Source organism: Panulirus ornatus, chromosome 2 (genome assembly GCF_036320965.1).
Source record: "Panulirus ornatus isolate Po-2019 chromosome 2, ASM3632096v1, whole genome shotgun sequence".
Taxonomy (NCBI): Eukaryota; Metazoa; Arthropoda; class Malacostraca; order Decapoda; family Palinuridae; genus Panulirus; species Panulirus ornatus.
Genome location: NC_092225.1, coordinates 85,601,708 through 85,627,612, shown reverse-complemented (window position 1 = coordinate 85,627,612; position 25,905 = coordinate 85,601,708). Strand labels below are relative to the sequence as shown.

At 45.3% G+C, this 25,905-nt stretch overlaps 1 protein-coding gene across 1 annotated transcript in view; it reads right to left on the bottom strand.

The window, feature by feature from the left end:
• Positions 1 to 25,682, bottom strand: part of LOC139757894 (uncharacterized) — a 114,447-nt gene extending 88,765 nt beyond the window's left edge. Inside the window, 3 exon segments of the mRNA XM_071678822.1 lie at positions 930 to 1,124; positions 3,052 to 3,165; positions 24,196 to 25,682. Coding sequence (XP_071534923.1) covers positions 930 to 1,124; positions 3,052 to 3,165; positions 24,196 to 24,961 — 1,075 coding nt within the window. The 5' untranslated portion in view covers positions 24,962 to 25,682.
• Positions 25,683 to 25,905: the final 223 nt, after the last annotated feature.

The window sequence follows — 25,905 nt, the reverse complement described above, 5'->3', positions numbered from 1 at the left end:
CTAAGAAACGAATGATTAGTCTCAGTGCTCCGTTCTATGTAGTTTGCAGTTGAATAATGCTTGTGTTTGAAGGGGTGGGTAAGCAGGCAAATGAAGCGTAGTTTAAAGTGAAGCGGGTGAACTGTTTGTATGAGATAATGAGGGAATCTTTCTCTCGTTCTGCCTCATGCAACAGGACCCACATGTTTTGTGCGATACCACCATCCTGTCATATGCCTTACCATCCACTTGTCTGATACAATTCCACCCGTCTGCTACAGCTCCAAGTCGTCTGCTACTGCAACCACTTATCTCCACCAGTACCACCTACGTGTAGAGTGCAAGACCAAACTGTCTGTTAGGACATTATCCGTATGTCTGTAACGCCACCTATCATCTATCAGTTACACTTATTTGCTGCAACACCTGAAGAAGCGCCACACTGTCTACTGTGCCACTGTCAAACAGTCGATTAAATAATCAATTATCTATCGTAAAGTATGCACTGCTACACCATCCATCTATCAGGCACACCCATATCTCCATATGTCTTTTTGCTGAAGTATTCACAGTCCTATGCCTGTCCAGGAACCTCCGTCTCTCCTCTTCAGTGCTCAAAAGTTTAGTTGTACAAAAATCTCTTACTTCTATGTTGCGTCTGTCTGAAGCAGAATTCACCAGTCTGTTGTACCTACCGTCTGTCTGAGGCAGGACTCACCTGTCTGTTGTACTGCCATCTGTCTGAGGCAGGACTTATCTGTCTTGTACCTACCATCTGTTCAAGGTAGGACTCACCTGTCTGTTGTACCTCCCGCAGTATCGTACCTACACATCTGGAGTGCTGCATGCTGTCTGCTCACCCAGTTCTCCCCTCTGTAACAACTACCGGCCCTCTCTTGTACCCCCTGGTGTCTGCGAAAGCAAGCATCCATCTCTGCTGCGGGACTCACCTGTCTGCTGTAGTGGGATGTGTGGCTGCTGCAGAAGGGCCATGCGTTGGCGGGCTTGTCTGGCGGCCTGTTTGGAGGCGGCAGCGACGGGGCAGCCGGAGAGGGACCGGTGGCAGTGTCGGGACTGGTTGACGTGGCCCCGGCCGGAGCACCCGGGCGTCGGGCACTTGACGATAGTCTCGTGCGCTGCGAGGACTGTCACAACTTGGTTAGACACGTCCCCCTAAACTCTTAAGAGAACCTCTCCTGCATAGTCTACACACCTCTACTACGCTACTTGGCACAAAACAATGCAGCTAAGGCACCTTAAGCTTTTACAATCCTTGCTTTGTAACGTTTGTTAGACAGCTTTAAACTCACACTTTAAAGCATCTTGATGAAGTTAAGGCACACTTAAGCTCTCACAATATCTACTTGCTACGTTAACTACACCTACATTTTGAAATATTAACCTTTTATGCTATGATAGACATATGTACTCCTTTTATGCTATCATAATGAACCTAGCAGTCCACTAATGCTATGACACATAGGTGAACTCTCTTAAATACTCATTTCATGCTATGATACATATATGTATACTCACTTACTTAAGCTACGTTAGACACCTACGTTCGTTTTGTTATCTGTGTAAGCTATGTTAGCGGTGTGGATACCCTATATCATGTATCTTGCTCTAAAGTCCCTGTCAACAATGTCATGACGCACTAAGATACATCCACGTCTAATCTCCCCCCCCCGAGACCCTCAGTGAAATACCTACATGCCATCTGTAATACACCTGAACACATCATATGATGTTACGTTATCTCCTGGCACATACGGCGGTCTGGCTCTAAGATAGGTGCAGCCTCATCCTCATTACTAGTGTGTCATGTTATATTAACAAGACACGTAATTACACTTCTCTATGTGACTATCTATTACATGTATCTTGTCTTATGTTGCCTCATTTATAAAAGAACGTGGAAAGCTATCATACAAGCTTACGCTAAATTGTGTATACAGTGACTTATTTTAGCGTAGTCCTTAAGAATGCGTTGCTGGGATCAGTCAAACACATCTGAACGCTATGCAAGGTGACATTATAGCAATGGACCTAGCATTTTCATAGCCTATGCTAATGTAATGCTGTATAACATGATCAGCATAAAAAAAAATCCCTGAAACTAAGTTGATTTTTCTTTTACCTATTGTTGTAAGAAAATTCACACCAGCGGAAGGAAGTGCAATTATAACCAATTTGCATAATTTCAAATAACATTAGTCAGTTCACAGTGATGTGACATGGTGACGAGACTCAAAGCTGGCAAAATGTCGAGCCTGTATTTCCTGCCGTGTGGCACGCCACATGCACCACATTCAAGCTCACAGAAGCACGTGGTTGTGAGCACCTGACAGCATATGCGATGTTTGTGACACATAATCTGAATGTGTATTGAGACTTTGTGAGATGAGACGTGTCACAGGTGAGGAATACTGCAGACTGACTGCACCCCGCACCCAAGGTGTGCTGTTGTACAGTACATTACCTGAACAATATCTTGTACAACTACACTTGCTCTCCCACCAGCACCAGCCGCGCGCCACAGCCACCGTCCAGTGAAGCACAATGTAGAGAACCTGATGACATGTTGATGAAGTCGACTCAACACGTTGCCAGGTTACCTCCTCCTGCCCAGGCACGGGCCTGAGAGGTGTCAATGACTCGCCTTCTCTACGTTCAGAAATGAGTTGGCATACGCTAAAGAGTTTCTTCCTTGTAAATGAATAAATGAATTAACGATATTGGTTTAAAAATCAAGAAGGGAAAGGAGGCAGTCTGGCGCCATCTGTTGGTCGACCTTGGCCACGGTGTGTTTACATTGTCTCGACTGACTATAACTGTGAGCTGACCAATGGCGGCGCGGCGCTCCCAGTACCTTGTTGCGAGCATGACTGGATACAGGCTGAAGCTTTTAATATTCCTCACCTACACTTCATCCCTTAGTAAATGATAACTGTTATCTATACTACGACTACAGTGAGGTGCTACACATACAAGGATACCATGGGATGTGACACAATGTAGGGAGAAGACGGACGAACGTACGAGGGATAAAAGAAAACGTTTATGACTTACTCTCTGGGGTGACCTTGTCCTTCCTGGGGCAGCCGGAGAGGGAGCGGTGGTGGGAGTAGAGGCCGGTGGCGTGCCCCGTTCCGTTACATCCCGGCGTCGGACACTTGCTGCTCTCTGCAGGAACCACCCACCACACGTTACTTACTTCAACTTACTCATCATCATCATCATGACTCATAACCTAACATGCCTACCTACCCAACATATATACTCACACGTTACTTCAACTTACTCACCATCATCATCATGACTCATAACCTAACATGCCTACCTACCCAACATATATACTCACACGTTACTTCAACTTACTCACCATCATCATGAGTCACAACCTAGCATGCCTACCCTACCTAACATATACTCACACGTTACTTCAACTTACTCATCATCATGACTCATAACCTAGCATGCCTACCTACCTAACATACACTCACACGTTACTTCAACTTACTCATCATCATCATGACTCACAACCTAGTATGCCCACCAACCTAACATATGACTCACGCGTTACTTCAACTTACTCACCATCATCATCATGACTCACAACCTAATATACCTACCTAACATACTCACACGTTACTTCACCTTACTCATTATAATCATCATGAGTCACAATATACCTACCTAACATATACGCTACTTACCTCACCTTACTCATACAGTCACACGTTACTTACTTCACCTTACTCATCATCATCATCATCGTGACTCACAACACCTCTACCTAACATATACTCACACATTACTTATTTCACCTTACTCATCATCATCATCATGCACAACACCTCTACCTAATATATAATGCACCTTACTCAGTACACACAACACTTCTACCTAACATATAATTCACCTTACTCATCACACACAGCACCTCTACCTACTATATACTCACACGTTACTTCACCTTACTCATCATCACACACAACACCTCTACCTAATACATAATTCACTTTACTCATCATCACTCAAAACCTCTACCTATTATATAACTCACCTTACTCATCATCCTCACATACAACATCTCTACCTAACAAATATTCACATCAACATATTACCTTTATCATACCAAACCAAGATTTGACAAGTGACCCTAGGCAATTGTAACCAAAGGTTATTGTGCGGAACTACCATACTGTAATAACTTAATCCTAGGCTACTGTAACCTCCTAGGCTATTGTAACCTAGGCTACTGTAACCTCGTAGCCTACTATAACCTCCTTGGCTATGTAACCTAGGCTACTGTAACCTAGGCTATAGTAACCTAGGCTATTGTAACCTAGGCTATTGTAACCTAGGCTACTGTAACCTAGGCTACTGTAACCTCGTAGCCTACTATAACCTCGTAGCCTACTATAACCTCCTAGGCTATTGTAACCTAGGCTACTGTAACCTAGGCTACTGTAACCTAGGCTACTGTAACCTAGGCTATTGTAACCTAGGCTACTGTAACCTAGGCAACTGTAACCTCCTATGCTATTGTAACCTTGGCTACTGTAACCTCCTAGGCTAATGTAACCTATCAAAGTGGACTGTAACAAAAGTCCCAGATTACGAATTTCACAAGGTCAGCAGCTGGAATTCGCTGTTCACTGTTCTTTGCTAAGTTATCTACAGGATGCTGCTGTTCACTGTTCTTCAATAGGTTATATACTAGATACTGTTGTTCAATGTTCTTCACTAGGTGATCTACTGGATATTGCTGTTCTTTTCTTCACTTGTCTATCTATTGGATGTTCCTCTTCACTGTTCTTCACTTATCTACTAGATGTTACTGTTCACTGTTCTTCACTAGGTTATCTACCGGATGTTACTGATCAATGTTCTTCACTGGGTTACCTACTAGATGTTCCTGTTCTGTTCTTCAAAAGATTATCTACTGGATGTTGCTATTCAATGTTCTTCACTGGGTTATCTACTAGATGTTCCTGTTCTGTTCTTCATTAGGTTATCTACTGGATCCTGCTGCTCTTCGCTACGTTATCTACTGACTGTTTCTGTGCACTGTTCTCTACTGGATACTGTTAGTCACTGTTCTTCACTAGGTTCTCTACTGGGTGCTGCTGTTCAGTGTTCTTCACTCGATTATCTATTGAATGATGTTCTCCGTTCTTCACTGGGTTATCTGCTGGTCATTGCTGTTCACTGTTCTTCACCATATTATCTAATGGATATTACGGTTCACTGTTCTTCACTATGTTCTCTACTGCATGATGCTGTTCACCGTTCTTCACTAGGTTATGAACTGAATGCTCCTGTTCACTGTTCTTCACTCTGTAATCTACTGGATGCTGTTGCTTTTTGTTCTACGTACTACCAGCATATAAGAACAGGAGAACAGCGATGCAACATGAAGCGAATAACATAACTAATGACATAAACTGCCTTTCATTTACATCAGTTGATGATAATAAGAATATAAGGTACTTAAATATTACGATAATAATCAGGTCACGACACAATGCAATTAATATATATATATATATATATATATATATATATATATATATATATATATATATATATATATATATATATATATATATATATGTACACACACACACACGTCCACATACGCAAACATACACTCACCCATACATCTCAATATACACATATATATATACACACACAGACACATACATATGTGCACATGCACACAATTCACACTGTCTGCCTTTATTCATTCCCATCGCCACCTCGCCACACATGGAATAACATCCCCCTCCCCCTCATGTGTGCGAGGTAGCGCTAGGAGAAGACAACAATGGCCCCATTCGTTCACACTCAGTCTCCAGCTGTCATGCAATAATGCCCGAAACCACAGCTCCCTTTCCACATCCAGGCCCCACACAACTTTAATGGTTTACCCCAGACGCTTCACATGCCCTGATTCAATCCATTGACAGCACGTCGACCCCGGTATACCACATCGATCCAATTTACTCTATTCCTTGCCCGCCTTTCACCCTCCTGCATGTTCAGGCCCCGATCACTCAAAATCTTTTTCACTCCATCTTTTCACCTCCAATTTGGTCTCCCACTTCTCCTCGTTCCCTCCACCTCTGACACATATATCCTCTTGGTCAATCTTTCCTCACCCATTCTCTCCATGTGCCCAAGCCGTTTCAAAACACCCTCTTCTGCTCTCTCAACCACGCTCTTTTTATTTCCACACATCTCTCTTACCCTTACATTACTTACTCGATCAAACCACCTCACACCACATATTGTCCTCAAACATCTCATTTCCAGCACATCCACCCTCCTGCGCACAACTCTATCCATATATTATATTATTTTCTTATTATCTTTTTACTTTGACAGCACGTCGACCCCGGTATACCACATCGTTCCAATTCACTCTATTCCTTGCACGCCCTTCACCCTCCTGTATGTTCAGGCCCCAATCGCTCAAAATCTTTTTCACTCCATCTTTCCACCTCTAATTTGGTCTCCCACTTCTCGTTCCCTCCACCTCTGACACATATATCCTCTTTGTCAATCTTTCCTCACTCATACTCTCATTGTGACCAAACCATTTCAATACACCCTCTTCTGCTCTCTCAACCACACTCTTTTCATTAGCACACATCTCTCTTACCCTTTCATTACTTACTCGATCAAACCAACTCACACCACACATTGTCCTCAAACATCTCATTTCCAACACATCCACCCTCCTCCGCACAACCTTAACTATCGCTCATGCCTCAAAACCATATAACATTGTTGGAACCACTATTCCTTCAAACATACCCATTTTTGCTTTCCGAGATAATGTTCTCGCCTTCCACACATTCTTCAATGCTTCCAGCACTTTTGCCCCCTCCCCCACCCTGTGACTCACATCCACTTCCATGGTTCCATCCGCTGCCAAATACACTCCCAGATACCTAAAACACTTCATTTCCTCCGTTTTTCTCTATTCAAACTTACCTCCAAATTTACTTGTCCCTCAACCGTACGGAACCTAATAACCTTCCTCTTATTCACATCTACTCTCAGGTTTCTCCTTTCACACACTTTACCAAACTCAATCACCAATATATATATATATATATATATATATATATATATATATATATATATATATATATATATATATATATATATATATATAATTTGTTTATGGATGGGGTTGTTAGGGACGTTAATGCAAGAGTTTTGGAAAGAGGGGTAAGTATGAAGTCTGTTGGGGATGAGAGAGCTTGTGAAGTGAGTCAGTTGTTGTTCCCTGATGATACAGCGCTGGTGGCTGATTCATGTGAGAAACTGCAGAAGCTGGTGACTGAGTTTGGTAAAGTGTGTGAAAGAAGAAAGTTGAGAGTAAATGTGAATAAGAGCAAGGTTATTAGGTACAGAAGGGTTGAGGGTCAAGTCAACTGGGAGGTAAGTTTGAATGGAGAAAAACTGGAGGAAGTAAAGTGTTTTAGATATCTGGGAGTGGATTTGGCAGCGGATGGAACCATGGGAGCGGAAGTGAATCATAGGGTGGGGGAGGGGGCGAAAATCCTGGGAGCCTTGAAGAATGTTTGGAAGTCGAGAACATTATCTCGGAAAGCAAAAATGGGTATGTTTGAAGGAATAGTGATTCCAACAATGTTGTATGGTTGCGAGGCGTGGGCTATGGATAGAGTAGTGCGCAGGAGGGTGGATGTGGTGTGAGGTGGTTTGTTCGAGTAAGTAATGTAAGGGTAAGAGAGATGTGTGGAAATAAAAAGAGTGTGGTTGAGAGAGCAGAAGAGAGTGTTTTGAAATGGTTTGGTCACATGGAGAGAATGAGTGAGGAAAGATTGACAAAGAGGATATATGTGTCAGAGGTGGAGGGAACGAGAGGTGGGAGACCAAACTGGAGGTGGAAAGATGGAGTGAAAAAGATTTTGAGTGATCGGGGCCTGAACATGCAGGAAGGTGAAAGGCGTGCAAGGAATAGAGTGAATTGGAACGATGTGCTATACCGGGGTCGACGTGCTGTCGATGGATTGAATCAGGGCATGTGAAGCGTCTGAGGTAAACCATGGAAAGTTGTGTGGGGCCTGGATGTGGAAAGGGAGATGTGGTTTCTGTGCATTATTACATGACAGCTAGAGATTGAGTGTGAACGAATGGGGCCTTTGTTGTCTTTTCCTAGCGCTACCTCGCACACATGTGGGGGAGGGGGTTGTTATTTCATGTGTGGCGAGGAGGCGATGGGAATAAATAAAGGCAGACTATGAATTATGTACATGTGTATATATATGTATATGTCTGTGTGTGTATATATATGTATACACTGAGATGTATAGGTATGTATATTTGCGTGTGTGGACGTGTATGTACATACATGTGTATGTGGGTGGGATGGGCCATTCTTTCGTCTGTTTCCTTGCGCTACCTCGCTAACGCGGGAGACAGCGACAAAGCAAAATAAATAAATAAATAAATAAATATATATATATATATATATATATATATATATATATATATATATATATATATATATATATATATATATATAATATATATATATATATATATATATATATATATATATATATATATATATATATATATATATATATTCTTAAAACATGAGTTGTTTATGAAAACCTGTCGTAATTTTTTTTTTTTTTGTTGCTGCCGGGTCATGACTCGTAAATTCACACTATCTGCTGAAGCAAACCTTGTGGTGAGAAAAACTGAATAAACCAACAGAAAGTTAGTAAGTGTTAAATATGCACTGGATTTTAATAAAGAATTTTTAAGATAATACTCTGCCTGCTAACACGATACATATATATATATATATATATATATATATATATATATATATATATATATATATATATATATATATATATATATATATATAAACGTATTCCTCAACATGATTGCTATTTCCCGTTAGCATGGTAGCGCAAGAAACAGACGAAGAAAGGCCGCATCCGCTCACATCCATTCTCAAGCAGTCATGTGTAATACACCGAAACCACAGCCTCCTATCCTCAACCAGGCTCCGTAGACTTGCATGGTGTGCCCCAGATGTTTCACATGCCCAGGTTCCGTCCATTGACAGCAAATCGACCCCGATATATCATAATGTTCATTTTCACTCTATTCCGTTCACATCTTTCACCCTCCTGCATATTTAGGCCTCAATCGCTCAAAATCTTTTTCGCTCCATCCTTCCATCTCCAATTTGATGGCCTTGCTCCCCTTGTTCCACTTCTGAAACATATATCCTCTTTGTCTGCCTTTCCTTGTCTTTTCGATATGTCAAAACCATTTCAACTCACCGTCTTCAGCTCTCTTAACCACACTTTTTATTACCACACATCTCTCTTACCTTTTCATCACTTACTCGATCAAAGCACCTCACACCACATATTGTCCCCAAACATTTCCAACGTATCCACCATCTCAGCACATCGCTGTATACAGCCCATGCCTCGCATGCATATTATATTGCTGGGACTACTATACCTTCAAACATACCCATTTTTGCTCTCCCAGATAACGTTCTCTGTTTCCACAAATTCTTCAGCGCTCCCAGGACTTTCGTCCCCTCACCCATCCTGTGACTCACTTCCGCTTTCATGGTTCCATTTGCTGCCATGTCCACTCGCAGATATCTAAACTACTTCACTTCCTCCCAGTTTTCTCCTGGCAAATTCACACCCCAGCTAACCTGTCCCTCAACCTTGCTACACTTAAAAACTTTGTTTTTCTTCACATTTACTCTCAACTTCTTCCTTTCACACGCACTCCCAAATTCAGTCACCAACTTCTGCAGTGTTTCATTCGAATACGCCACCAGTGCTGTAACATCAGCAAAAAACAACTGACTCACTTCCCAGGCCGTTTCATCCCCTACAGACTGTATACCCGCCCTTCTCTCCCAAGATCATCGCATTTACCTCTCTCACCATCTCGTCCATATATGACATCACACATCCCTACCGCAGACCAACCTTCACTCTCCTCTCTTCTTATCCGTACATACTTCGCCTTGTACTCTGGATGAAAACTTCTCACTACTTCTAGCAGCTTTCCTCCAACACCGTATGTTCTTAAGACCTTCCACAAGGCATCGCTATCAACCATATCTCATGCCTTCTCTAGATCCATAAATGACACATACAAATCCATGTTATATTAAGTATCTCTCTCTCTCTCTCTCTCTCTCTCTCTCTCTCTCTCTCTCTCTCTCTCTCTCTCTCACACACACACACACACACACACACACACACACACACAAACACACACACACACAAACACAGACACACACACAGACACATACATACATATTTATATATATGCCGTCATTACAGCGGGAAAGATGCTGAGTTGATCAATATATACGGAAATTTTCAGTGATATTGAGGCATTTTACCACATTCACTGGACCATGGTTGTCCAACACAAGCAGCTATAAGAAACACCTTCTCTAGAAGATATTCATGAAAACCGTGTGGATCTGTAAAGATATAAAAGAAATAAAGTAAGCGTTCTGAGAGGCTATTGTAATCGTTATCTGACAGCCACCAGGACCACAGCGACGCAGATTTGGAAACATCAAATTTTCAAAACGTTCGAACGATACGAAAGAACAATGAAGCTTCATACAAGGCAGAACTCTTGAAAATAACCTCATATACTGAGTGAATGTTTCGCTTTGGTACAGCGCGTGAGACGAACCCGACAGCGTGGTGAAACGTTACCAATGAATGCACCTTCTAACTAATGAAAGTGTGGTGACTTTTCAAAAATTACAGTGTTAAAAATTATAAAATATATGTACTTAGTGTATTTTTTTTTTCATCTTTAGAATCAAGAACTTGAGTATAATGAATAATGCTTACAGGAAATCAAGCAGGTACTATATCAAAATCATCGAACCACTAGAGACTCGTGGTTAATCTACCCTGACAGCCAGAGGACGTGCTCCTGAGCCTTATGGTTAATAATACTAACGCAAGCAGATGATCCTACGACCATAGTACCTTACACTGACCGAACCAACCACTGGCACTAACGATAGCAAACAAATTGACCCACTGAGAACGACAGTACGACTCCTGGGTTATGATGGTGTAATAATACATTTAAAGGTCAGGTCAAAGACCCCAGGCGTTCATGTATGATACGACCTTTAAAGGTCAGGTCAAATACCCTAGGCGTTCATGTATGATCTGACCTTTAAGGTCATGCTCAAGGGACTATCATAACACAGCAGACTCTTGTCAACTTTTCTCACGTTAACTCTAACACCTTCAAACTGCTCTCTGTGTGACCCCACAATGGAGGTTGTCACGAGACAATACCCCTGGGGTTACGTTACCCAGTACTGTTCTCCACAGTGTATATCTAGCCACCTGCGAACGGCTGGACCCTGACCTCGAAGTGGTCAGGTGGGGCGCATGACACGGAATAGGCATGAGAAACTGGCGATAAACAAGACGGCTGGTCCTCAAACCTATGGGGAGGGGTCATCATGGGAGCAGACGGCTGACCCTTGAACCTGCCGGGAGGCGTGAGTCATCACCGTAGCAGACGGGTGACCCTGAACCTATAGGGTGGGAGGCGAGGCTCATGTGGCAGACGGATCACTGAGGAGAACATCCCAATCCACTGCTGGGAGACAGTGAGGGAGGTGGGTGTACCCCGAGACACGATGCATTCCATCAAAGAGACTCGTGATGAAGGGCGTGTCTGTCCCAGCCGGCCCCAGGCCAGTCTCCCCCTCCAGCCCCTGCCTGCAGCAGCCGGGGAGGAGGGAATCACCCTCTCGGTAAAGCCAGCGACACAGAATTTTTTGTTTCGTCTCCGTGGAAAATCTCGACGTCAGCTGATCGGTTTGGCCAAAATTACCATCTTTACATACAGGCTTAATTTGAGCCAAAATCGCTTGTCAACAGTGAAGGAATGGCTATGATAATATACGAAAAGTAGTCTGTAAAACTGGAGCCGCTTGAAAAAGAAAAAAGAAAAAAGGGGGTGCGATAATTAAAATAGGAAAAGAGAAAAAAAGGGGGGTGGTTTAAATGGAAAAGTTAGGGGGGGGGAGAGGCCATTTTTCCCTGGAGGTTGGAGTGGCGGTTCTTTATGAGGCAACAATGTGGCGCGGTATGCTAATACCACACTTACGACCTCATAACACAAAGGTCTAAATCGTGCGGCCGCCAACCGCCCCGCGCCTCTTTTTTTTTCTCCCCCCTTTACGAAGAAAACGGCGCAACCTTAGCTTGAGGAAGACCTACATCACACCAACTTTTTAACAATTAGCCATTTTTTACTCAGAGGCTCTTAATGAACAAAATCATAATTAATGGAGTAATTAATTCTGATAGCGGGTGTGCCATTGATGTAGCGTCTCCCCCCCCCTCTCCTCAACCCCCCCCACTTTAGATTTTTTGGGGGGCACTAAAGAAATTAAGGTCTGTAGGGTGGTGGTTGGCGGTATTATTATTGTTGTTGCTATAGTGTGAGGGGGCGCCGGCGGGGCGGCTCAGGTCGACCCACTGGTGATAAAAAGACGTGACGAAGGCTGTGGCGTGGCTGACGAGGGGCTCGCGACTGTAGATCCAAGCAAGGACTCAAGTCTCGTGTGACACACAAGTAACATCCATCCAGTCTCTCTCTCTCTCTCTCTCTCTCTCTCTCTCTCTCTCTCTCTCTCTCTCTCTCTCTCTCTCTCTCTCCGGTGAGCGCGCCTCCAACCACACCTGCCTCATGTATAAACCTGGTTCGTAGGTACTGGTAGGTGTGGGTTTACGCCTCACTGTCTTTCTCACTCACATACGGTCAATAAGACGTGTAGAGACACACGGAGAAACGTGGCAGTACAAGGTCAGCCATGAACATCGGTCCCATTAATTTAGATATTGCCAAGAGAGGCATCATGACCAATCGACCATACCCCAGTAACACCACCCCAGGAGAGGCATTATAACCTGTCGACCATACCCCAGTAACACCACCCCAGGAGAGGCATTATAACCTGTCGACCATACCCCAGTAACACCACCCCAGGAGAGGCATCATAACCTGTCGACCATACCCCAGTAACACCACCCCAGGAGAGGCATCATAACCTGTCGACCATACCCTAGTAACACCACCCCAGGAGAGGCATCATATCCAGTCAACCACACCCCAGTAGCACTACCTTAGGAGAGGCATCATAAATACCTGACAACACCCCAGTAGCGGCGTCATAACCAGTCGACCGAACCCCAGTAACACAGCCCCTAGGGAGGCGTCATAACCCGTCACCCACCCCCAGTACAGACATCATAACCAGCCACCCAACCCCAGTACAGGCATCGGGACGTGCCCACCTCACCCCACTAACACCACAATCTGTATTGGTTCCTTATAAGGCCAAGAGTCGGCGAGTGCAGTACACACGACGAGGACATAAGGAGCACTGCTGCCACGCAGGAGCTTAAGTTACTTAAAACTGCCGGGCGTGGGAGCGGGCGAACTTCATTCAATGTCCAAGGTCTCTCAAGGTCCAAGGATTAGAAGAACCGCCATACTGAATTAAGGAGTCGACTCAATGTGAGAACACGACGAGGCAAGTAGCAGCAGCATAACAGATACATAAATGGAAATCATTTGTGTAATACAGTTATACCACAGTAGGTGGCGAAGAGCATGAATAAAATCAAACGTAGAGGAAGAACAACACTAATACATACAAGGTAATGTGAGAAATAAATGGACGTAAAAGACACGCCATAAGGGAAAGAAAATGATTTCATAAACACTAAAGAAAGAGGAGAGTGGGTGGCGGGGCGGAGGAGGGGGACCAGTGATTGCAGACATGACCGACATGATGCTAGGTCCAGAGCTGCAGGTGAAGCCCCTTACCACGCGTCAGACCTGCCGCTCGCCCACCATACCACCATCACCACACTAATGGCTCTTTTTACTGATCCAGGAACTGCTCAGAAGAAACGAGGCTGCGGTCCTTTAAGATCATGGCAACTCCCAAGTTGAATTTTACGATCGTGACAACTTTCTGAGGCTCTCCAGCCATACGAAACACGGGTGAAGCATACTGGTGGCCTGAAGGCAGTGTGCAGGCCATGAAGATTTTCGCCATGTGTCGATGGGAATCATGAGCATCCATGGAACAGGGATTATTCTCAGTATTCCCAATGGGTAGCTACAGTCATCATCTGAGGTAATGTCATGTACTTTAGAAATATAATCAACGAGGAAAATACGATATGGCTGGGGTTTAGTTTCTCTCCATTCCAACTTACACTTATCTAACCTGACTCTTGCCACAGCTAACCCTTTTGATCTTTCTTTTATTCACGTTTCTTAGTAACTTTCTCCTTCTACACACTATCCCAAGCTAAGGCACCAGCTTCAGCTGTTTTTCACTCGAATCTGCAATCGGTGCCGTGTCATCAGCAAAGAACAACTGACTCACTTCCTAGCCCTCCTCAACCCCAACAGACGGCATACCTGCTCATCTCTCCAAGACTCTTGCTTTACCTCCCTCACCATCCCATCCATAAACAAAATAAACAGCCATGGTGTCTTCACCCACCCCTGTCGCAGACAGATCTTCACCTGGGACAACTCTCCTTCCTCTCCTACTCGTACATACGCTGTACTCTCTTGATATTAAGTTTCCTTTGTTTTGAGCAGTTTTCCTCCTACACCATATACCTGTACCACCTTCTATATTAGCATAGCTATCGACCCTATCGTGCATTTTCCCCAGATCCAAAAATGAAACGTACGTCTTTCTGTTTCCCCAAGTATTTCTCTCACACATCCTTCAAAACAAACACCTAATCTACTCATCCTCTGCCAATCCTAAAGCCACAATGTTCCTCTCCAGCCTGATGCTCTGTGCATACCACCACCTTTTCAGTCACCACTCTTCCAGACAGCTTACCAGGTTTACACAACGAAATTATACCTCTGTAATTTGAACATTACCCGTGCCTTTACACAATGGCACTATAAAAGCATGCTGCCAATCCTCAGGTTCCTCATGATGAGCCATACATACACTGAAAATCCTACCAAACTAATCAACAAAATAATCATCCCCATTCTTAAGAAATTCAAGTGCAATGCCATCTACTTAGCAGTTTTTCGAACTTTATCCCCACGTCCAAAACATCAGCCACCCTACCATCGAACATATTCAACAATCCTTCAATATACTCACTATATCTTCACTTCATCTCTGCCTTTTACCACTTTCCTATTTGCCCCCTACGCCAATGTTCTCCTAGTTCCTCTGTTTTTCTTACACTTTTAACAGCCATCCAAAACACTTTCTTTTTCTCCCTGAAGTTTGCTTATAATCGCTCACCCCAAATCTCATTTGCCACCTTTTTCAACCCTTGCACTTTCTTCCTGACCTCCCACTTTCTCTTACTCATTCCCAATCATTAAACTCCTTCCTTGCAAATACCGCCCATACACATTTCTTTTCTTCACTGGAAACTTTCAGCTTCCTCATTCCACCATTCGCTCCCCTTTCTCACCTCTCCACCTCCCACTCTTGAAGTTACCTCCCTCGCCACCCCATCCATAAGCAAATTAAAACCGTAGTAGCATCACACACCCCTGCCGCAGATCAACCTTCACTTGAAACTACTCACTCTCCACGCTTCCTACTGGTACACATGCCACACAACCTTGATAAGCACTCTATACTTCTAAGAGCTCTCCTCCCACACTATATATTCTGAAGACCTTCCACAAGGCATCTTTATCAACCCAATCATGTGCTTTCTTCAGATCCATAAATGCCACATACTAATCTATCTGTTTCTCGAAGTATTCCTCACACACATTCTTCAAAGCAAACACTTTATCCTCACATCCTCCATCACTTCTGTAACCACAATCCTCTTCCCATGTCTGATGCTCTGTACAAGCCCTTACCATCTACAATCACTACCTTGCCATACTACTTACTAGGTACTCTCAACAAACGTTTACCTCTGTACTTTCAACACATCTTTATCCCCTTTACTTTAATACAATATCTCTATACATGAATTCCACCAATCCTTAGGCACTTCACCATGATCCGCACATACACTGAATATCCTTACCAACCAATCAACAACGCAGTCACACTTTTTTTATATATATAAATTCAAATGCAATACCATCCAATCCAACCGCTCTGCCACATTTCATATTACGTAAGGCTTTCATCACCTCTTCTCTCTTCACCAAACCAATCTCCATTACTTTCCGACTTCGCAAACCACCCCGACTAAAACACCTATTCCTGCCATCCTATCATCAAACGCATTCAACAGTCCTTCAAAATACTTCTATCTCCCCTTCACTTCCTCAATACCTTTTGCCACTTTCCCCTTGCCACCTTCACCAAATGTTCCCATTTGTTTTCTTCTTTTTCGCACAGTCAAACTCCTTTCAAAAAACCTTGCTCTCCCAAAAATTTACTTGCCTTTGCTTCCTCACCCACCCAATGGCTCACCATGCCTCACACAGTTCCATCCCCTGCCACATACACTTCCAGATAATTAAAGCACTACACTTCCTTCAGTTCCCTTAATTCACGCTCACACTCAGACAAACATATCTCGCCCCTAATCTTAATCTCAAACTTTACTTTTATTAAGGCTCGCCTTCATCACATCAGAGACTTTCTAACTCGAACACCAGCTTATGTGGTTTCTCACCTGAGCTAGCCACCAGTGCCACGTTATCTGCTTAAAACAACTGACTCGCGCCAAAGCATCATCCATCCCTAACATCCCGCAGACCCGCCCATTTCTCCAAAACCCTCATATTCATCCCCTCACCACACAACCTTCCCGCACACCCATCTTCACCTGGATCCATACACCCTCCTCCCTTCCCACTCACACACATGCCTTCTATAAAAAATTCTTACTGCATTTAGTAAATTTCTTCCCATACTATATATTCGTAGCCCCTTCTATATGAAATATCTCTTAATACCATCGTACACTTTTTCTATGTCCGAATATGACACACTCTCTCCGAACATTTTTCACAAAGATTTTTCAAAGGAAACACTTGGTCCACAGATCCTCTACCACTCCTGCTCCTGCCCATCTGATTATACATGGCACCATCATCTCAATAACCATTCTCCTTTTCACTCTCCTGCATGTTTAGGCTCCGAGCACTCAAAATCTTTTTCACCCCATCCTTCTATATCCAATTTGGTCTCCCTTTTCTCCTTGTCCCCTCCACTTCTGAAACATATATCCTCTGTGTCAACCTTTCCTCACTCATTCTCTCTATACGTCCAAACCATTTCAGCCAACCCTTTTCAGCTCTCTTAACCATACTATTTCTATTACGACACCTCTCTCTTACTTCATCATTACTTACTTGATCACACCGCCTCACACCATGTATTGGCCTCAAACATTTCTTTTCCCACACACCCACCCTCCTCCGTACACTCTCATATACAGCTCATGCCTCGCATCCACACAGCATCGTCGGGACCACTGTACCCCCTCAAACCTACCCACACAGACAGCTCACGAACGTAGTGCTCGAAATCATGCCTGTCGAACAGGGAGAAGTCATGAAGAACACGACGGACGGAAAGGGATGGTTCAAGTGAGGTGAGACCTGAAAAACTAATGTGGTGGAAGTCTTCTGCTTTCACTCCGGCTATTATAGATGTGGAGGAAGAGGCACCTCAGAGAAGCGAGCAGTACCCTATACCGGGGCGAACAAGACTTGCTTAAGATATGAAAAAACATGATTACGACATCCCCAGCTTTTGGGAGGCAAATGTTGTAATGCTGGGATTTCCAGGCGTGTAGGAAATGTGGCTACACGAAAAACGCTTACATTATTACAGGGATGAACTGTATTCGTTGAAATTTAACAGTGGGAAGAGAATGAAATTTCGAGAGATATGGGTAGAAACTGGACTTTAGAACTACTGAATTTAAGCTGTTAACTGCATTCCGCCATTTCGGTATGCTCCACAGGTCAAAATTAAGAAAGGAGATATGTCTAGTGAGGAAAGAACCAGCATAAGGGTGAGGGGGTGTGAAGTGACTATGTAGAGTGGCATCATCAGCTTAAGAGATAATTGGGCTGGAGGTTGAGGAGTCATCATTCATGGAGACAAGAAAGCGAGTACGTGGTAGGACAGAACCTTGAGGGATGCCACTACCAGAAGATAAGAGGGAGAAGTACTTTAAAGAATGGCTGTCGAACTGGACCGACCGAAGAGGATGCCATGCGTTAGCGATGAGAGAGAGAGAGAGAGAGAGAGAGAGAGAGAGAGAGAGAGAGAGAGAGAGAGAGAGAGAGAGAGAGAGAGAGAGAGAGAGAGAAGGAAGAATAGTAAGCAACGACTTATGCCAGCTGGGAGATATGATTGCCGCTAGACCTTGTGTCACAAAAGCCATATTGGTGACCTATAAGAAGAGAAAAGGATTTAAAGACGTGAGAGTTAAGCAGAAACTGAAAAAGACTCAGGAGGTAACAAAAGTAAGAACGTTGGGTCGTTATTTAGAAGAGTTAGAATGGTCTTCTCTCTTAGGGATGGACTACACCAAGGCAAGCTTTCGAGAGGAGAAAGTTTCGGATTCAAGAAAGACGGAGGAGATGAGCAAGGATCAAGGACTCGAGAAGGTATGCCATCTAAACCATACACCTCAGTCACTTGTAGCTGGGAGAGGACTCGGAAGCCCAGTGCATCGAAATCATAAGGAAGCATAGGTTCACTGGGTGAAGGACTAGATGTGGAATCATCCAAATCAGAGTTGGAGGAGATTGAAGGCATCAAAAAGAGCGGCTTTACCAGTAAGCGAGTTAGCTCTATCGTGATCGGGTCGCAGAGGAGGAGGAGGAGGAAAGGCTTAATTACAGCTGTTAGAGATGATTTTGGTTAAGGACCAAACGAATTCATCAGAAATCAGAAAGCCATACTCTCTTTTCAAGGTGCATTTGACTATACAAAAGACAATTCTGCAATCATTCTCGGCAGAAATAAATGGTGGATGAGACACAGAGAAATGGAAGAGTTTCAGAGCCCAATACGCTTTGAACCTGTTGTGATGGGTGTCAGAACAGGAGTGATGAGACTACTTCATTCTAGCCAAGATAACCTCTGCTATACGGTCAGTAACAGCTGGAGGCATCTCGGCTTGTGAAGTGGTCCTGGTTCCAAGGAAAATCCGTGCAGCGGCTATGCAGTAATGACCAATAGGCGCTCCTAAAGTGCAAAAGCGTTTCGATGGGTTATGGAGATGGACGTGTCCAACTGAAGGCGATAAACTGAGGTCGGAAAACCTTATGGAGTGAAAACAATATTTGTAGTGTGTAGCGAGAAGGTCCAGAGGCAAGAGAGAGGTTGACTGTATGGGAAACGCTATCGTGAACTCGTGCTGAGTGCATGATCATTTGGTCTAGATCATTAAAGGGGAAAATAAGAAAGGCCCTCGACTCCATCGGGATCATCCTGAGCACAGCCTAATCAATCCTTGTGATGTAAAATTGAATGCCCCTGGAAAGAGGGTTCCAGCATGTGTGTCTGAAGAAGACGGTGCTTCGTGGCATGAGGTCGATAGTTAAAGACTCTTACACGGTCAGAGGAATTGAGGAAAATACACAAAACAGAAAAGCACACTTACTGGGAGGAAGAGAAATCTTAAGTCAGACCGCTTCAAAGTTGGGAGACTTGGGATCCATGAAGCAAGTAATTGGCGTTTATGTACCACAGTAATTACACACACCGGCCTTGGAGCAGGAACGATGGTAGATGTTACAGTTGGAGATTTGGTATGGCAAACGAGAAGCAGCCTTCCACTGTTGAGTTTGAAAGAGAGAGATCTGGAGAGGGAGTAATTAGATGGTGTTCTACAAGGAGAAGGTTGGAACTGAGGCTGCGAATGTTGTAGAAACAGAGAAAAAGCCAGATCTAGGAGCAGCACTGGTAGAGGTGAGGTGGTATCTAATCACGTGACGAGTCATGAGTGCCATGGGATAGACGGTTGGCGCCCATTAGTGGGTCTGAGAACTAACCACTACACCACGAAGACTCGTACGTGTGTGTATATGTGTGTGAACTTGGAAAACAGACCCTGAGTAAGGTTTACCTGTAAAAAATAATGCACGATATTAGGACCGCGTTTAAGTTTCTCAATTCATCACTTACCATTTTATTTTGACGTAACGCGTTTGCATTACGCACAATGTCCATGTTATAACTGGGGACAATCCTCGGTGTTTTCAGTTAATACACTCCAAATACACCGCTTTGAAGGGGTGTCATAGATTTTATTTCGCGATCAAGGTAACGAGTTACAGCATTACCACCCTATCTCTGGTTTTCTGTCCCTCTCTCTAATCACTCCCTCCATCCCTATTCCTGCGGTGTGACTCTCCCTTCTCATTACCGCCTCCATCTCTTTGTTGTATATCGCACCCTCCCCCTCTTTCTCTCTCTCATCTACTGTGCCTCCGTCTGTATTTCTGCTGTACGTCTTTCTCTCAGTCCCTCCCTCTTTATTCTCTGTTGTACGTCCCTCCCTCATCCCCCAGCCTCCATATGTCTCTGTTGTATGCAAATCCCTCTCAGTCACTCTTTCTTCCTCACTGACTCTTTCTCACTCCACCCTCCCTCACCAGGGTTGTCCCTTGCACTCCATCTTTCCCCTCGTCAACACGGGAACCTCAACATCCATCCCCCCTTTACTCCCCTTCCCCCTCTAGCACCGCCGGCCTCCCAACATTCCAGCAGCCACAAAAATTGTTGCATTGTCGTCAAGCGGGGACGACTCGGGGAGACGATCATTTTTGGTGGCCGTAATTAAAGTAAGAAGTGGGAATGATACTAAGCCGCGGCCGACCCCCCTCAACCCCACCCCCCTAACCCTGGAGCCACCGGCATTTATTCTCTGTCCATCGGCGCTTCTCTCCCAGGTTCGTTCACCACTGCCCTTCCACATGCTCAACTTTAGGCCGGGAGGCACTGTAAGAGTCATTGTACAATGGATGGCTGTCTGACTCACAGTAACTGGAATTAAAATGTGGACGAGATGTATGTGGTGGTGGTGGTGGGAGGGCCGGACGGTAGGTGTGTGTGTGTGTGTGTGTGTGTGTGTGTGTGTGTGTGTGTGTGTGCTCCAGGCCGGACCCAAAGGGTGGGGAATCTGTCTTGACCCAGAGGGTGGGTGGGTGGGTGTGGGGGGGTGAGTGTCTGTACCCCCTTGGTGGGTGTTGAGGAGTCCCCATTGGTGGTAGTGGACGACGACGTGGTGTCCCACGCAGTAGGTGGGCGGGGAGGAGGAGAGTGTACACATAACACATGAGGAAGGAAGGACCGGTGACGAAACTGCCGGGGTGCACTACCACCACGTCCTTGCATCGTATTCTGGAGGAAGATAAGTCTCAGCGGGATCTTATCAGCGGCTTACACTTACACCAGATGAAGCAAGGGAGGAGGGGGGTCTGCATCACCGTAATGTCTCGTCCCTTAACACTGGAAGACCAGCCTCACCCTTCCTGATGGTCCGCCGACCCCGTCTTAACAGCTCTGGGCCCGGCACAAATCCCGGGCGATAGTTTCCTAAAGTCTGTCTCCCTTCCAGTGCTCACACTCTGTTAATTCTCAACTGCAAATTCTGACCCAGTATTAGAAATGGAAATGAGATGCAAATTTTGAAGAATATTCATACGATCCCGCCGAGACGAGGAGAGGTGTTGATTTTTCCCTGCATAGGTAGTGGTGTCTCGTCCCTCGGCAGAGAGCCTTCCTGCAAGTTGCTTCTGCATTCGTCTGATCCTGTTGGTCTGTTAGTCCTACACTCACGCTCTCCTACAGCCCTTTGGTCCTGCAGTCACAGTGTTCTACGGCACTTCGGTCCTGCAGAAAGGTACTTCTACAGCGCCTGCGCTTTGCGGGTAAGTGGTGCTACAGCCCCTACCCAAGCAATCAGATGGTCCTAACCCTCTGTCCTTATAGTGTGGTGGTATTGCAGCCCTCTGGCCCTGAGGTCAGATGGTCCTACAGCCGTCTCATCCTGTAGTCAGGTAGTCCTTCAGCCCTCTGCCCCTGTAATTAAGTGGTTCCACAGTCCTCTGGCCCTAGTGTGAGGTGGTCCTACTTCCCTATGACCCTGTAGACGGTCCTGAAGTCCTCTAGCCCTGCAGTCAGGCGGTCTTTTAGCCCCCTGACCCTGTAGTTAGATGATCCTACAGCCCTCTAAACATCAGTCAGGTGGTCCTTCAGCCCTCTGGCCCTGCAAATAGGTGAGTCTACAGCCCTCTGGCCCTGGAATCAGGCGGTCCTTCAGTTAACCCTACAACTAAGCGATCTATCTGTTCGCTATGTTACTCATTTGGCCCACCATCTAAATGGTGCTGGAGGTAACAGATGATATCTAACATACTCCTTGTGGCCTGGTGATCCTGCAGCCGGTAACTACCCTAGTTAATTGTCCTTGAAGACAGACGGTTCTGTAGCCAATCATCCTGCAATCAAGTGGCCGCTCAGACAAATGATACTGCATTTAGCAACTCCTTTAGTGTTGTAGTTCTGCATCCAGATGGTTGTCCTAGAGATCGCTAGTTCTGTAAATAACAGATCCAGCGGCCTGCTGGTGTTGTGGCCAGCTCATCCTGTACTAAGGGCCTGTACTGTGTTGGTCTTACTGCCAGGCCTCCTACGGCTAAGTGATCTTTTACGCTCGTGGTCATTCAGCCAGCTACTGGGCCTTGCAGGGAACTGGTCCTGTACCTGGCATGTACTGCATACCCGCCGCTTTCCAGACTCGCAGGTCCTGCGGTTGGCTGGTCCTTAAGCTAACCCAGCCAGCGAAAAAGCTCGATCTTTGTCTTGCTGGTCCTACAGTCCTAACACTAGTGGGTCATGCAGCAAACTAGTTCTCTAGCGAGCTAGTCCTCTAGAGCCATCTGGTCCAAAAGCTATGCTGGTCATGCAGCAAGCTAGTTCTCTAATTAGCTGGTCATGCATGAATTTCATTCTTTCATCAGGTGTTCCTGCATCTAGCTATCCATGCAACAATCAGGTGAGCCGGCAGTCACTTGCTCCCTCGACTACCGAGTTCTATAGCCAGCTGGGTCCGTCAAGCACAGACTCAGATGGCATCAGCTGGGGAAGTGGGTGGAATGTCAGGTGCAGAGATGCACATCCGACAACCCTTAACAGGTGGAGTGTGGGCTGGCCAGCTGGCCTCAACACCTGCAATCCCATGTAACAAGCATCGGCTCTTGGAACATCTAAGCAGTCAGGTGCACGACTAAGACTTTCTCATTAACTCTAACTCCTACGATCCAGCCTGATATCTAGTGATAAACCCTGTGCATCACTAGTAGGGTAAGCTAAGAACACCAGCTATATGAACAGCTGCCTTGTATATGTAACTAATTACAATGTAGTATATCGACAAGAAGATATCTGAGCCAATTATGTCACACAATGATATATATATATATATATATATATATATATATATATATATATATATATATATATATATATATATATATATATATATATATATAATGAATGTGAATATATTTGTCTTTGTACAGATACGCAAATGTGTGTGGGTGTGTGTTACCGCTTGACATTACACAGCGAATGAAAAGTCTCCTCTGGCGAGGCTGTATCATCGTCAGTTAGGGAAGCACAGTACAGGCTCGCTAGAGAACTTCTCGCTTCAAAGGGGTCCCTCCTGTTCCTGCTACTGAAAACAGCGCAGCCTTAAAGCTTCATGAGCCCCTAGAAAAGGAATTTATATATATATATATATATATATATATATATATATATATATATATATATATATATATATATATATATATATATATATATATTCCTTCTAAAGCATGTGGAAAATATACGTAATCACAGATGACAAATATAAGAGGAGGGCGAGGCTATGAGGAGCGGGGGTGAGGAGGCAGACTGTGAGGGTGTGGCTGGCAGGTCCCGGGCGGCGCCTTGCATGCTGCCGCCTGCTTGCGCCACCACCACCACCAACCCACCGAAGCAAGCAATAGATCAGCCTAAAGGAAGGGCATGAGGGAACCTACCCTGCTCGGGGGCCGGGGGAACTAAGGGCCTGATACCACGCCCACTGACCACGCCCCTTGGACTAAAAGTGACCAACCGACTCTCACCCATGCCAAGCGACGGTATGACTGGTTGAGCAGCCTCGAGGGGTGGGGCTCTGGATGCGAATGGCGCTCTCATTGGCTGGCCGGAGAGCGAGGAGGAGCTGGATTGGTGGGCGGGTTCGGGCGAGAGGATTTTGACAACGTATGGAGATTGGGGAGTAGAGGAAGACTTGAGCTGGAGGAGACAGGCGGCAGCATTCTGGTCATCCAAACTTGATGAGGCCTTTGAACCCCTGGAATCCTTGGCCTTGTGCGACTTAAAGACGGAAAAATTGAGATCCTTAATTTCATTCTTGAGGTTCTGCTCGCCCACTTTATTTACGGTCTCTGGCTTATGTTTCCCAGGCATCGACAGGTCGAGCTCGCGTAGTTCGCTCTCGTCCTCAACGATCCGCATCTCGTTGCTGGTATCGTCGTCGTCGTCGTCGTCGTCGTCGGCAAAGCAGTCGTTCGACCCGACCGTTTTGCTGGCGTCGTCCGATATATCCGAGCCGTCGTCGCTCGTTTGGTGGCCGGGAACACCTCGAGGTTTGGACAGGTCTTGCGGACCCTCGTCATCTGAGGTGGTGACCGGCGCGCGGCTCATTATAACACCTTCACTCTCACTCTTAGCTTTATTTGTCTTTGGTTGAGCACTCGATGAATCGCTGGAGTCGCTGGAAGTCTCCGTCTTTATCTTATCTGCTCGCTCTGAGTCCTTCTGGTTCTTCAGGAGTTCCTGTGCCGCCATGAGATTCTGGAAGGGTGAGGGTTTCAACTTGTGCGTCATGAGAGGCCGGGGTTGAGAACTAGAGGGGGTTTGTGAGCTGCTACCGAATTTACCCGCTCTGGACTCGATCCACCGAGACAAAATAGCATCCCTCGGGTACTGAGTCACATCAGGGACATCCTTTGGGTCCTTTTCGGATTCCTTTGGCGTCTTGGGGTCCTTCGGATAGGATGCTTTTGTTAAGGCAAGAGGTTCTGGTGTTGCTGGAAGCGCTGGAGGTTTGGTTGAGGAAGAGTCGGACGTTTTCTTGTCTTCTTTTGATGATGGTTCTTTGTGCTGCTGGCGAAGACGTGTGGGCGAGGGTGTTAAGCCGGCGTCCTTGTCGCTGGTAGCGAGAGACTCAGACTCCGACGTGTCTTTTTCCGCCTCACTTTTATCCGGAGGTCCTCGGACGGGCGAGCGAGAGGGGCTATTGCTTTTGTCTTCGTTTGCTTTGTGCTCTTTTGCGGGAGTGGTGGCTGGTGGTTTCACTTTCTTCTCCTTGACTTTATTTGCTTTTTCTCTTCTACCCTTGTCTTTCGTGTGTGGTATATTACTCGTTTTCTCTAGGTTTCTAGTGGCGTCAGACCGCTGGGTTACATCAGGAGTCTGTGCAGAAGTGGGGTGGTGCTTTTTGTCAGAGTTTGCTTTACGGTGAGGAGAACTGGTGTGGGTTGTGAAGGCCGCTTCTGCCGAGGACGTTCGTCTGGTGACCCTGGTGGAGCTCTCCCTCGTCTCCTTACTCTCATTCTCTCCCTCACCTTCTCCCTCCCTCTCCCCTCCCTCCCTCCCCTGCCCCTCCTGCTTCCTCTCACTCCCTTCCCCTTTTCTGGGACGCCCCCTACCGCTCCCTTTCCCAGACTTTCCCGCCTTTCCAGCATTCAGCTTTCTCTCCATTCCCGATGTCATGACGGCATTCGATCTGCAAAGAGATAAAATTATCTCATCAAACTACTGAAGGGTCA